The following is a 14964-nucleotide window of genomic DNA, read 5'->3' as shown; positions in this document are numbered from 1 at the left end:
AGAACATGTAAGGGTAACATATTAGGGAGGGCAAAGATAAAAAGAGATAGAAGAAGTAGGGAAATATAAAATTAATTAAGTCTGGGAGATGAGGACTATTTAAGTATTGGATGTTAAAATATCATTATCATTGCTTTGTCCGTTTTCTGTTTATATGACGCATTTCTCTTTCCTATCTTTCACTTGAATAATTGTAAATGACTTTGTTGTCTTTATTGCAAAAGGTATATCAAACATTTAATAAACAAACTCAGGCCAGGTGTGATTTAAAAATTCCACTCCTGACTTAAACAACATACTGTAAGGTTTGCAATCTTCTTGCAACACTACAAATCCCTTGATGCTTTGGAGTAGGAGTTTAATATTTACAAGGTAAGTCAGCACCTAACAGGCATCTCTGTGCACTCCTGGTGTCAGCCACTAAGGGCACCTTTTATCAAGCCGCACTAGCGGGGTTAACGCGCGTGACTTTTCATCACGCGTTAACCCCGCGCTGGCCTAAAAACTACCGCCTGCTCAAGGGAGGCATTAGCGGCTAGCGCGGCTGGCGGTTTAGCGCACGGTATTATGTGCGTTAAACCACTAGCGCGGCTTGATAAAAGGAGCCCTATGTCTACATCAGTCTAGAACACAGGTGTCAAAGTCGGTCCTCGAGGGCCAGAATCCAGTCGGGTTTTCAGGATTTCCCCAATGAATCTGCATGAGATCTATTTGCATGCACTGCTTTCAATGCATATTCATTGGGGAAATCCAGAAAACCCGACTGCGGCCCTCGAGGAGGGACTTTGACACCCCTGGTCTAGAACCATTATCTAACTACATCAATCTAGAACCTATGATCTTTTCCAAAGAGAAAGACCAAGTACATAAATTTTTTTATAATACAAACAAAAGACATCCAACAGTGCATGGTGGATGATACTGGTCAGGAGCACAGTAAGGAACTGGAATATTTTCTGATAGGATTTCTAGATAGATAGGGACTTCATTTTGCTTGCAAATGGAGACTGTCAGGCCATAGTCTTTTTGATCCATTTGATGAATTTGGCCACTGCTGTCATTACCGCTGGCTTGATCCTGGAATTTGATTTAAAGGAAATGATTCCTGCTAGTATGCCCTTTCCGCACACAAGAGGCCCCCCAGAATCTCCCTGTAATAAAAGCACACACAGGAATCTCTATTAAGGAAGAAAAGTCCTTTCAAATCCCTGGTCCAAAGCTTCCCCTCTAACAGTGCTCACAATTCAGGCTGGTCTCTCACACCTCAAGTATATTTTTTCCTCTCTCTTTCCAAAGGTCTAGTCCCTATCACTTTGCCTAAGATACTTAATTTAAAACAGCATTTATATTCTGCCTTTACCCTAAAACCGGGCTTCCCAAACTGAGGAGTCCTGAAGTCTGTGTTTAGGATGTAACCTAGATAGGCCCTCTATAGCGATGTCATTGGTCTGTGCTTCCAGTGAGAAGTGCTGTCACACTATTCATATGAATTAACATGGTGTTCTGAGGACCTTTGGTGTGAATATCATGCTATATAATAAATTATTTCAGTGTTAAAGAAGTATTGATTTTTGAGACCGCCTCCACAGAAACATAAGTTGCATCAGAGGATGTGGGACGTGACCCAGTGAAGGGCCCGAGGCTCCTAATTTGAATTGCAGTACTGCCACTGCCACTTGGAACGATCAAGATTTTTTTCTCCTTGGACTTTTAGTGAAATCCCAGGAGCCTACCCCCTGCTCTTTCCTCATGTCCAGTCCAGCCCCTAAATCTTGTTGCAACCCTTTGATTCCCTCAATTCTGCATCCAATGTACAGAGGCGCCACATACCCCTTGGGGTATGTGTACCACAGGTTGGGAACCTCTTCCTTATACCACGTTCCCTGATGTGGAGCCTATGTCCCTTTCATCTGACTTGGATTTGCAGCCCTATATACCTCCACCCTCACCTGACATGGGGTTGAGTTCTCTCCTTGGATACATATCATGGATTTGAAGATTTTTCCATTCCAGAAGTGGCTATTATTGCACCTCCCACTGTCCATGATCTTTACATTGACCTCCCGCAGAACATCTGAAAGAGAGCTTTTAGCATGGTAACACCCCCACCCAGCCACACTGCACTTAGCAGCAGGAAACAGGGAGTGGTCCGTCTTAGGAAGTTGTAATACATTCACACATGTATTGAGGGCAACTTTCCGGGTCAACTGTAGGGAAAAGGAAAAGTAAATTAGAGACTCTGGAAAGTTGGCTGTGGTGCTACACCATATTCACTGCCATGTTGAACTTGTTGGGGTACAGAAAGAAGGGAACTGCATATAGACATCAGGAGAATACAGTGAACTATGATGAACAGACCTGTAATGTAACTGTGCTAACTTTCTAATTGTAAGCTATTATAGTATATTTAGGTGCAGGCTCCCTCAATTTTCTGCTCTTCCCAGCCACATCAGAAGCAGATGAGAAAAAGAAGGATCCTAAGGTGACTCACAAGGTCTTCTTTGACGTGAAAATTGAGGATGAAAAAGTTGGACGCACTGAGATTGGACAGTTGTGAAAGACTGTTCCAAAGATTGAAGAAAACTTTATTGCCTTAGCAACAGGAGAGAGCTTTTACCCGTCTAAGGAAATTAACACAGGATTGAGTACTTCTTTTCCAGGACTCCTAATGAAGGTACCTTATAGTCATCGAAACACTGGCCATTTTGAATCACTTTGACTTTATTTTATATTACGACTCTTGAATAAGATTCCAGTGGAAACATCTCATTATCCTTATTTTTTATTGACGTACAGCAATTCTCTCCTTTCCTATCTCTCAGTTTCTCCCCACCCCCCACAAGCATTCAACACATCTTTCTTTCACTACTTTCCCCCTCCATGGTGTCTAGCATTTCTTTTCATGAGTTTGGCATGGAAGGAGCAAGGGGTGAAGAGGAGGGCATGGGGGTGCCACCACCCCAGGCACCTCCTACCCTCACTACACTACTGGATATGTAGAAGCTAGATTCTATGAGAAAGGAACCAACCTGCAGTACTTCAAGCTCAAACTTAATTCAGAAAAAAAAAAATTCTTCATTGCTTCACCACATCCGTTTGACACCAAAACACCTCTATGCATCAATGAACTTAATCACCCCATCCAGCCCACCATAAAGATACTAGGCGTAACTCTAGATCAATGCCTAACCATGAAAGACCAGGTGGACTCCATAATCAGAAAGGGTTTCTTAACTCTCTGGAAACTCAGATCCATTAAAGCTTATTTTGAAACGTCGGCATTCAGAACCCTGGTCCAATCCCTCGTACTAAGTCAACTTGACTACTGTAACATCGTCTACTTAGCTATTTCCCAAAAAAATATGTGACGTGTACAACTAATGCAAAATGCAGCGGTCAGATTAATCTTCGGACTAAAGAAATTTGATCATGTATCACTCTACTACCGGCAGTTACATTGGCTACTGATGGAAGCACGCATAAAGTTTAAATTCACCTGCGTCTGCTCTAAAGCGCTAAACGGACTTGCCCCTAAATACATAATTGACCTTTTCTCCTTCTCTGCCAACAGACACAAGAGAAGCTCTCATTCCTACTTCGTTTCCCCCCCAGTTAGAGGTTGTAAACTGAAAAAACACCATGAACACCTTCTTTCACATCAAGCAGCATTGTGGGGTAAAGACCTAGATCGGGGGTCGGCAACCTGCGGCTCCAGAGCCGCATGCGGCTCTTTTCCACCTTTGCTGCGGCTCCGGTAGTGTGTCACGCAGGCATGCAGCTTAAGTCCGGCGTCGCAGCGGGAAATAGCCATGCTGAGCAGTGAGCTCAGCACATACACAGATGAAAGCCTTGCTTGCTGATTGGTCCGGCGGCCCCACCCCGCCGGACCAATCAGCAAGCAAGGCTTTCATCTGTGTAGTGCTGAGCTCACTGCTCAGCATGGCTATTTCCCCCGCGACGCTGGACTTGTAAGGTGCACGCCTGAAAAAGAAATCATCCTGGCCGGGGTCGGTGTCATGCTCCGGAGATCTACAGCCTTCCTATCTCCCTCTCCCTTCTACCTGCTTCCGGCCACACCCCCTGCTCCGCGGCTCTCTTCGGCAACTCAGCAGCAGCGATCGACACAAGCTTCTGACGTCGGGGCCTACCCTCTGCGAGTCCCGCTTGTTTCAACTTCCTTTTTCCACAAAGGCGGGACTCGTAGAGGGAAGGCCTCAATGTCGGCAGCTTGTCTTGATCACCGCTGCTGACGAGTTGCTGAAGAGAGCCGCGGAGCAGGGGGGTGTTGCCAGGTGCAGGTAGAAGGGAGAGGGCCAGATGCAGGACTCGTGGGTGAGGGAGCAGAAGAGAGAGAGAAAGAGAGAGGGGAGGGAAACAAAAGGAAATATTTCATACTGGGCTGGGCCGGAGTGGAGGGAGGGTGGAAAGATTCTGGCTACAGGGTGCATTAACAAAGGAAAAGGGGGGAAAGCTGAAAATGGAGATAGTGACACAAAGAAGAGAAAGATTAAGCAGGACCTACTGAATAAGGATAGATATACAGAGGGGACATGAAGAGGAGGTGAAATAGAGACATAGAAGTAATGCTGAAAAAGTGTGTGGGGGGAGATAAAGACATTGAAAGGGCAAATGGTGAACATGGCGTAAAGATAAGGACAGAGACAAATGAAGATTCTGAAAAAGTGGTGAGATAGGGATATAGGTGAGATGGACACAAAGAAGGGTGATGCTGGAAAATAGGTGGAATGGTAATTCTGACAGACACAGAAGGGAAATGCTGGATCAAGGAGAGATGGGGCTCAGGCTGGATGGAATGAGGAGAAATGCCTTGTTGGCCCGGAACTTCCTCTCCTACGTCAGAATTGACGTCAGGGAGCGGAATGCTGGTCAGCGCAACATTTCTGCAGGGAAAGCTTGGGACGGCTTATCAAAGTTGTGCGGCGGTATGTTATGTATGTTCACAACAATAGCTTTCCCCATGTCGCCTTGACAAAGAATTCGAAACGCGTTGGCGTTCAGGGGAATGTCTTTCAAGGCTGAAAGCTAAGTATCCAGAATGAATAACTGTATGAAACAATAAGACTTTACACTAGAAATGACTACAAGCGATAGTAACTATTGATAAAAAGTATAAAAGAAAAAAAGCAGAAAAAGTAGAATTAATATGGAGGAGGAGGTACCGTGGGGCAAATGAAGAGTATTTCCTTTCAAACATATCTGTTTGTTAGGCTGTCTGATACCCCTTTCGGACCTCATTAAGAACTCATCTATTGGGTGAATTCTTCACTGGACTCTGTGAATATTTTTTGCAATTACAAAGAAGGCTTTCACAAAGTTGGAATCATTGTCTGCTGTTCTAACAATTTTCCATCTGATGGCAAACTGTTTGAATATCTTTGAGAGCTGCTACAAAAACATCAAACCTTCAGTCTTAGGGCCAGACAAGCGGATTTCCTCTATAAAGACTATCAATCTAATGGACAGTCACCACAATGAAAAATTTTCCATCAGATGACCAGCAATCTGTTGTGGTAGAGAGACATATACTGTATATTCACCAAGAACTGCAACCAGCTTCAGCTTTATTTCCAATTCAAAGTGATCCAATTTATCACTGTTTTCTTTGGCTGAAGACCAGTAACCAACAAACACAGGAAACTCCTCTGTTCTCATAGGCTATATTCATTGAACAATAAAATTTAAGATGAAATAATCCACCGTCTGTGTGATGAGGTTTGCAATAACAAATTCCTATCTCTGTTTTTGTTTCATTTGGTTTACCAAGGAGCTATGATGTAGCAAGGGTGAGAGGTAACCAGGGCAGGGGCACCCCTCCCCCCACCCTCTTGTCTGCCCCCTCTCGCACACACACCGCTTGCCTTCCCCCATTCCTCTTTAACGTTCCTGGCATAAGCAGCTGTTTGTACCAGCGTTGGCTCCTCCTCTGACATCACTTCCTAGGCGAGGGTCCAGGAAGTGATGTCAGAGAAAGAGCCGATGCTGGAGCAAGCAGCAGTTTGGGGATGCTGCTCAAGCCAGGAATGTTAAAGAGGTATGGGGGAAGGGACGGGGTATGCACGCACAGTAGTGGGGGGTGGGGAAGGAGCAGGGGAGCATAGGGGAGGATGGGTGCCAGCACCCTGAGCAGTAGTGGCTCGTGGCCAGTAGGGGGTGATGTCTATGGGACGGTAATGGAATGGACATCAGGACATGATAGTGCAGTATTAAGCGCCTGCTTTTCGTATGATTCTGGGTAACTCTAGTTAGATAGAAACATATGTGTTAGATAAGGCCATGCCAAATAGAAGCGTACAAAAAATTGGTGAATAAAAATCTGAATATGGATGTAGCCAAGGCCAGAAAAACGCACTACAGATTAATATTAAGGAAAAGCATAATAATATTCTTTTTATGTACTTTGCTATTAGGCTAGATCATGGAGGAAATCATGATATACATGGACTCCATTTTGTTCTCTGTCTTTCTGTATTCTTCTGTTTGATTACTCCATTTTTGTGTTTAGCCTGTGTCCTTTTGTTCAGAGTTTCCCGCTTCTAAGCCTTGTGGTTCTAATTGATACCAGATGTGCCTTAGGCTGGCTAGGAAGAGCATATTAGATTACGTATCCCAAACTGAGATATAACTTGCTTTGAGTATGAATGGAATTATGAATGGAGGGGCCCCTGAACCTGAATAAGTGATTATGTGTATGGATGTGTATTGAACAAAAGAATGGGTTTTAAATAATTAGCAGTCTCTAGCATAGAAAGGGGGAAAACAGCCCCTCCTTTTCCTCCAAGGCTGACCAGTTTTCAACACTTTTTTAGGTGTAACATGAAACTTAGTTGTTCAAAGCAGGCTGAGAACATTTCAGCATCTTGCCTGACACATAGACAAATTGTCTGAAATAAGTTTTAAGAATGACAAAAAGAATATTGATTGGATATGTAATAAAATGTTAATGTATATTCAGAAATGAATGTAAACAAAACAAATATGATTTCTGAAACTTTTAAATGTAGAGGAATTTTCTTTGTCTAACTTTTAAGAACACCTCTGTTAGTTTTGATTGGCCCACACAGCCAATGATGTCACACTGGGCCAAAGGTATATAATGGGGAGCGTCGAAGTATCGAGTTGAATTCGTTATCAGAAGGCCAGCATTTTCACAACTATAACGACCTCCCACTAACGCAACTGTTAACGTAACTATTCTTTTGAGTTTCATAATGAAAAAATAAAAACAATAAATAAATAAATAAATAATTATATTTTGGTAAAACCTTGTGTTAGCGTCATTTTCCATGTTTTTTGTTATTTTTCATACCTTGAGTGAAAGCTAGCAGCTTAATTGGCAACTGCAGCTTTATGAGTGCGCAGGCATCCAATGCCCATGCTCAACCCCCACCAACACGGTGCCTGCCTAAATGCCTGGAATACATTCCTGAGGGAGGTGGTGGAGAAGAAAATGGTTTCAAGTTTCAAGTTTATTTAAAAAAATTTTAGACCGCTTATTCGAGTTTCTAAGCAGTTGACAATGTAAAATTACATAAAAACAAGTTATAAAATAACAATAAAACACGAAAATGGGGAAAACAGACTAACATCCTAACATACAGACCGCTTTGATCAAAAACATACGAAATGAAACAATAGGATAGTGGGAGAGAACTACAATTGATATAGGAAAGGTGAAACATTAGGTTAGGATAGAAATGACAATTGATTCAAATTTTAAAAAAATTAAAAAAAAATTTTTTTTTAAACTTTGCCCTTTAAAAGGACAGTTATTAACCAAAGGCATCTTGGAACAAAAATGTCTTTAGTTTTGATTTAAATTGTTTTATATCGGATTAATAGCACAGGTGGTTAGGCAGCGAATTCCATAGAGTGGGAGCAGTGACCGCAAAGTTATTGGAACGCAGTGTATTTATCAATTTTAAAGAGGGTATGACAAGAGTTCAAAAAAGGCATGAGCACAGAGGATCCCTAATCAGAAAAGTCTATGTCCTTCATATGGCCATTCAGTTGAGGATGGGCTGGGACGGTTTAGATGGGCTGGAGTGAGCTTTGACTGAGAGACTCCAGTAGATGGAACCTGAGCACAGTAGTGGGCAGAACTCTGGGCTTCTGGCCCAGAAATATCTAAGAAAAAGAACAATTTAAATTAAATCATTAATTTATAGAGAATGTATGTTTGGGCAGACTGGATGGACCATTTGGGTCTTTATCTGCCGTCATTTACTATGTTACTATGTTTACATCGCTCTTCCACTTTTACTTTTTAGTTTTAACTGTCAGTATCAGATGTAACTAGGTAAAAGTAGTAAAAGTTGGTAAAATTCTTACTTCAGTACAAGTAACAAAATGTTATCCTGTAATTCTTTACAAGTAAAAGTAACAGAAAAACTTTTACTTAAACTGCACGGGACATCAGGAAATTCTTTTTCACTGAAAGGGTGGTTGATCGTTGGAATAGTCTTCCACTTCAGGTTATTGAGGTCAGCAGCGTGCCTGATTTTAAGACAAAATGGGATAGACACGTGGGATCTATTCACAGAGAAAGGTAGGGGAGGGTCATTGGGGTGGGCAGACTAGATGTGCCGTGGCCCTTATCTGCCGTCTATTTCTATGTTTCTATGTTTCTATGAAGGTACTCCCTCATTTTGTCCAGTACCAGGGCCCAGAATGACCTTTCTCTCTCCCCCTGCAGTAACTGTCAGGCCCCATATTGTCCCTCCCCCTTTCCTGCATCCCATCCTGTGCTACGATCCAAACTACCTTTCCATCTTTCATGCCCATGCTCCTCCCTCTTTCCAATTCAGTATCAGGGCTTATACCCTGTCCGTGTCCAAATGCCAGGCAGGATCCAGGCTATCTACTAACATAGTGACAGTACATCAGACTTGTCCAAGTTCAGTCCTCAAGGGCTGCAAACAGGCTAGATTTTCAAGATATCCCTAATGAATATACATGAGAAAGATTTGCATGCCCACTATATCCATTGTACACAAATTTCTCTCAAGCATATTCACTAGTGATATCCTGAAAACCTGGTCTGTTTGCAGCCCTTGAGGACTGAACTTGGACAAACCTGCAATAGATAATGGTGGGGCAAAAAACATTACATTAGTAATTTCTATTCCGCCAATACCTTGCGGTTCAAATCGGATTACAAAAGAAGTTATCTGGCCACATCCAGTTTAACTGACCAGTTTTTCCTATTCACATTACGAGTATATAGCTCCCCAGATATAGAAGCTTCACTATTTGTAAGATCTCATTCCTTATGCAAAATAGTTTTTGTTCTATCCTGGGGTAGCTACCCACCTGAAGCAGCATTATGTCATTCTCCATTGTAGTATGATTGTAGTAAAGATGAGGGAAATAGCCATTGATTGAGAATTTTTGGTCAGGACGGAGTTTGTCAGACAGCCTGTGAATCCCCAGCACAGCTGTCACCTGTCCCCTGGATCTGTATAAGTAAAATAGTTAAAAACTTGCTAAGTGCCCAAACAAACAGCCTTCGCCAGTACTCACTTGCTCAGTAAATCCCAGTGTTTTCTAACAGCTTCTTGAGGAAAGGACAGTCTAAAGAACTATTCCAACCCCCACCCCTCTGACCCCCCCCACCCCCCCCAAAAAAAAAATCCGAGCACTCGGGAAAGAAAACTTAAGAACAGCTAGTCTATACAGAGTCAGATCAAAGGTCCATTAAATCCAATATTCTGTTCCAACAGGACCCAGCATGATCACAAAAATGCAGCAAGATTCTATGATACTTACCCCCAAGAAGAAGAAATGGCTTTCCCCAAATTTAGCTGAACAGTGCAAATGTACTTTTCCTCCAGGAATGTGTCCAAATCTTTTTTTAAACACAGCTATACTAACTGCTTTTACCACACCCTGTGCCTAGGTCTATAAGAATTACATTTAAGATTTGCAGACTACTCCGACGCCAGCTAGATACAAAACAGTGTGGGAGCAGGTATTGGGCAAACATTATGAGATGAAAGACTGGGAACAACACTTGGGTTCCCTGTTGCATGTCTATTGCCAGTTCAATGGTGGAGAATGGATATAAGATGCTCTATCAGTGGTATTATACCCCTGTGCGACTGAAAGCTATGTTTGGGAGGGGTACAGATCTGTGTTGGAGGCATTGTGGATCTCCCGGTTCCTTTCTACATATTTGGTGGCTTTGCCCTCCAGCACAGGCATATTGCTCCTGGGTGGTGGGATTTATCTCTAAGGTCTTGGGTTTTCAGGTTTTTCAGTCTATTGAATGTTGTTTGTTCAATATAATCCCACAGACCTTGCAGTTACGCTATCGTAAATGGATTGCAGTGTTGATGACAGCGGTGTGCATGTTGCTAGCTGTCTCTTGGAAATAGTGGACCTTCCACCTGTGGAAGCTGTGCATTCTAAAGTGAATTATGTATACAATATGTCTGCGTAGAAATCGTATGAGGCCTTTTCAAAAGATTTGGTCTTCCTATGTTGCTTGGAGGGATGCAGTACCTGTTTAATTTCACAGAGAGTCTTGAAGAATGGAAATGACAGTGACTGCTTTGCTGGCCATCCCAGTGACAGTGTGTGCTAGAAGCAGGTGTCCCCTTCCATTTCAGCACCCACTCTTTTCAAAGGGATTGCTCTATTTTGTCACCCACCTCATGAATGACAGACAATCAGATGCTGTGCCTGATTACTACTTACATATTAGGGAAACAGTGAGCAGCTGTTAACACCCACTGCTTCTGGATGAGGGTCCCGCCACAGAAATGCTTCCCTCCAGACTGCAGTGAAACCATGTATGGCCTGGAGTGTGGCTTTGCTTCCTTCCCACCAATAATTCCAGAGTGGAATCTTCCTCCTGGAATGTGAAAATATGGCAGATGCATGAAACTTCATCTCAGGGAGACACAGTAACAGAATGCTAGTAAGCCTAGGATAAGCAAAGGATCTTAGGTGTGGGTGCAGGTTAAGGGTAAAACTGCTTTTCTGTTAGAACTAGAAACATGAAGTTACCAGGCCTCCAGTTTATGGGGGCTTGCACACTAATTCAGAAGTCTACCCATCATGAGTCCTTCTGCCTATAATCACCTTCTCTCTCCATGGCTCTTTCATTTCAGTCAAAAAAACAAAAGAAAACCCAACAAATCTGCAGTGAATCCAAACGCAAAGAAAACTGCAGAGGTGATGTTTGTGATGTCAGCGTTTATTCATTCAATAAAATGATATAGAGTCACATACCTGAAAAATCCACATGTGCTTTAAAAGTTGGGGGACCCAACACTATTCGTGGTTCGACTAAAACGTCTTCCTCATGGGTCCAGAGGGATTTTTGAATTCAAAGAAAAAAGCCGATGTGGATGCAATATAAACAAGAGAATCCTAATCCGGTGGAGGTGAAATCTTGCAAGCTTTGGTGCCACCAAGGCTAGAAAGAAATGTTCAGAGCATCTGAGTTGGGTAGCAAAGTGGACTGTAGAATGTTCAGCTTGATGGGCTGTGGAGTGAAAGAAAGACCTAGAAAGGCTCACCAAGAGAGAAAAAAAAATAGGGACACTATTCCTGAGGCCTAGTAGTGCAGTAGGACTGTCACCAGGAGAGGGCAGAAACTGGACTGTGTGGATACCCATCTCTGTGGGTAAAAGTCATTGTGAGAGATACTGCTTTCAGCAGAGCCTGTGTGGAGTGTGTTAGCTTGGCAGGAAGATAGCGTGGTCCTAGGCAGAGGGAAGAAGATGAGATCCAGACTGAGTACTAAAGGAATTCTATGAGGAGGTTGGGAAACAGTAAAGGAAATATTTGAACTGGCTGTACTTTAAGGGGCTGATTCTATAAACAGTGTCCCAATTGTTGGCAGCGGTAGGCGTCCTACTTCTGTCTAATCAGCCAATCAGGATGCATGTTTTCGACAATCAGGATACATGTTTTCTTAAAAAAAAAAAACCAACAAACCAACTCTGAGGCAGGAAGCCTACACTGTAAGCGTCTGTCGGGGGTGAAGGGAGATGCCTAGGGATACTTAAGTTCACCCAAGGCTGGGCATGGGTGTGGTTTTGACCAGAAGTGGCCTTGGGTGAGCTTAAGTGGCCCTAGGCATCTCCCTAGGGCCGCGATAGACACCTGAAATGTAAACTAGCAAAATGCTGGCCTGCATTTCAAATAGACGTATCTGAGTGGCTGCAGCAGAGAAACACCTCCCCCCCCCCCCGCAAAGTATGCCGGGCAGGAGGGATGCCCACTCCCTCCTAAAGGAACCGCTGACCCCCCCATGAAGTTCCCCAGCAGGAGGGATGCCCACTCCCTCCTGCCACCAACCATCCCCCCCTCTGGAACCACCACCACCTCCTATAACCCTCGACATCCCGCTAAAGCTGAATCCCCTGACACACCTGTCTACCCCCAACAACCTTCCCCCACCCCACCCCCATACCTGTATGAAGAAAGTCCGGCTGGAGGGATGATCACACCCTCGGGCTGGCAAACCTGCCACTTCAAAAAGGTAGGCCTTCCCCTTCTCGGTGCATTCTAAGACTCCAGTTGGCCTAGGTGCATGCAAGGATGTGATGTGATGATGTCACGTGCATGCATGTGACATCATCGTGTCACATTTGTGAATGCTAGGAGGCCCTCCGGACACGGCAGAGCCGAAACTGTCCAAAACCCAGACAAAGTGCCGGGTTTTCTATTTCCATCTGGACATACAGACAGTCCTTTATAAAGAGGACATGTCCAAGTAAATTTGGACATTTAGTAACCCTACACTGGTGACTACCGTCACTGTTAACCGCTAACATTGCTAACTGCTAACTAATATGTCACTAAAATTACAGTCCCCTAAATTCCTCACAATAAGTATAGTATCACCCGACCCTCAGAAGTACCACCTAGGACTCAATTGTTTTCATAGTTCCAGGCTTTATGTACCACTTCCTCACTGGTAATAATTTTAATAAGTAAATATTTTAAATACTTTAAACCACCCTTAGCGCAGTTCTTTTATTATTTTATTTTATAAGTACCGATACTTAGCTTTATGTAGTCTTCCTTTCAGGGACATTGGGGCTCTTGATGTTTGTTGATCCTCACAAATAGATATATATTATAAAAATATAGTGCTGTTTGATGAATTGACTAAAATTACAGTAGCATAGTTATGTTGCCAATAACTGTTCTAACTGCCTTTACTCTGTCTAGAAAGTTTCATTAAATGACCTTAAATTTTAAGACCCTTCTCTGCACACTGATTGATCTCTTAATGCACCCCTTGGGGGAATAGGTACCACTAGTTAAGAATCCCCAGCCTATGGCATTTAGTGAAGAAGGTGCATGGCTGTGTCCCAGGAACTGAGACCTGTTCTCTTACCTTCCAGATGGACTCCCAGGTTGAGAGGGAAAAGAAACTCACCAGTGTCTGTGCAGAAAAGGATCATCAGAGCCAGAGCACCCACCATCCAGAGATACTTCATTCTACTGCCAAAGCTCGTCAGCTGCAGCAACACACCAACTTGCACACATCCTTTACCCAACCCCCTCTGTTTCTCAGAAATAGGGCTTATTTTTTTCTGAGGTTTAGCAAAGGACAGTGCAACTTTCACACCTTTAGGAGAGAATGCTGCATGCAGTCCACTTCATTATCATTAGCTAGCTGTTGCTGCCCAGATCTTAATCTCTACAACAGGATTTTTCACATGAAGGGCCATATAGCTGCCATGTTACCCATTTCTTGGAAGATCAGAGGCCAATCCTAGATTTCTGGCAACCCTAGTCTGATGCATTATGAGACCTATAGAGTTCATATCTCTGGGTGGAATCAAGAGATAACAATGCTACACTGCTTTTGGTCAAAAGGCTTCTCTCCTGAAACTAGTTAACTTAGTAGCTTTGCTTTCCTCTTCCTTTCTTCGACTCTCTTGACATAGGGTTGCTATATGACTCTGCTTTCAGTAGAAGTAAAACCCAGATGACTCAATCCATCTTCCTTTTTCTGGAGTCATATGGCAGTGATTCCCAACCCTGTCCTGGAGGAACACCAGGCCAATTGGGTTTTCAGGCTAGCCCTAATGAATATGCATGAGAGAGATTTGCATATGATGGAAGTGATAGGCATGCAAATTTGCTTCATGCATATTCATTAGGGCTAGCCTGAAAACCCAATTGGCCTGGTGTTCCTCCAGGACAGGGTTGGGAACCACTGTCATATGGTAACCCTATCCCAGGGTTGGGCAACTCCGGTCCTTGAGGGCCGGAATCCAGTCGGGTGTTCAGGATTTCCCCAATGAAAATGCATTGAAAGCAGTGCATGCAAATAGATGTCATGCATATTCATTGGGGAAATCCTGAATACCCGACTGGATTCCGGCCCTTGAGGACCGGAGTTGCCCACCCCTGCCCTATCCTGTCATATATTATAGCCCATATTTTTTTTAATTTTGTAAATTTCAAAAAGAAAATACACATGCATACACCTGATTTAGAAGGCAATTACATCAATTAATTCAACAGGAAATAATCTTATAGTACAGTGGTTCCCAACCCTGTCCTGGAGGACCACCAGGCCAATCGGTTTTCAGGGTAGTCCTAATGAATATGCATGGAGCAGATTTGCATGCCTGTCACTTCCATTATATGCAAATCTCTCTCATGCATATTCATTAGGGCTAGCCTGAAAACCCGATTGGCCTAGTGGTCCTCCAGGACAGGGTTGGGAACGACTGCTATAGGACATTATACATATCAATGTTTGCCTGAGACCAATATAAAGGAACAAGATGTTAGAAAAACAAGAAACAAATCAGAGGAGATATTCTTTTCATAGAAAGGAAATAATGATAGGCAAAAAAAGGTACTGCTGACAATTCACTTATAGTGAGTATTTGTTAAACCATTATGAACTATCCGAAAAGAGAAGACATAGCATTGGAACTGGTACCAGTAGCGAACTAAGGGGAGACG

The 14964-nt window shown here is 43.2% G+C and overlaps 1 protein-coding gene across 2 annotated transcripts; it reads right to left on the bottom strand.

Annotated features, from left to right (window-relative positions):
• Nucleotides 1-737: 737 nt before the first annotated feature.
• LOC117363056 (granzyme M-like) lies at nucleotides 738-13476 on the bottom strand. Of its 2 annotated transcripts, XM_033950266.1 has the most exons (6): nucleotides 13418-13476; nucleotides 11254-11509; nucleotides 10717-10873; nucleotides 9331-9475; nucleotides 1950-2207; nucleotides 738-1151 (listed from the first exon to the last, which is right to left on the bottom strand). In XM_033950266.1, exons 3-6 carry the CDS (start codon nucleotides 10809-10811, stop codon nucleotides 1011-1013), a joined length of 639 nt encoding a protein of 212 aa, XP_033806157.1. In that variant the 5' UTR covers nucleotides 10812-10873; nucleotides 11254-11509; nucleotides 13418-13476; the 3' UTR covers nucleotides 738-1010. The 2 variants fall into 2 exon arrangements, with proteins under 2 accessions (XP_033806157.1, XP_033806156.1); XM_033950265.1 differs by lacking the exon at nucleotides 11254-11509 and having other exon boundaries at nucleotides 13418-13466.
• Between the last annotated feature and the right edge of the window lie 1488 nt (nucleotides 13477-14964).

This window comes from Geotrypetes seraphini, chromosome 6, assembly GCF_902459505.1.
Source record: "Geotrypetes seraphini chromosome 6, aGeoSer1.1, whole genome shotgun sequence".
Taxonomy (NCBI): Eukaryota; Metazoa; Chordata; class Amphibia; order Gymnophiona; family Dermophiidae; genus Geotrypetes; species Geotrypetes seraphini.
Note: the sequence above shows the minus strand (reverse complement) of the source record. Positions and strands in the feature narration are given on the sequence as shown.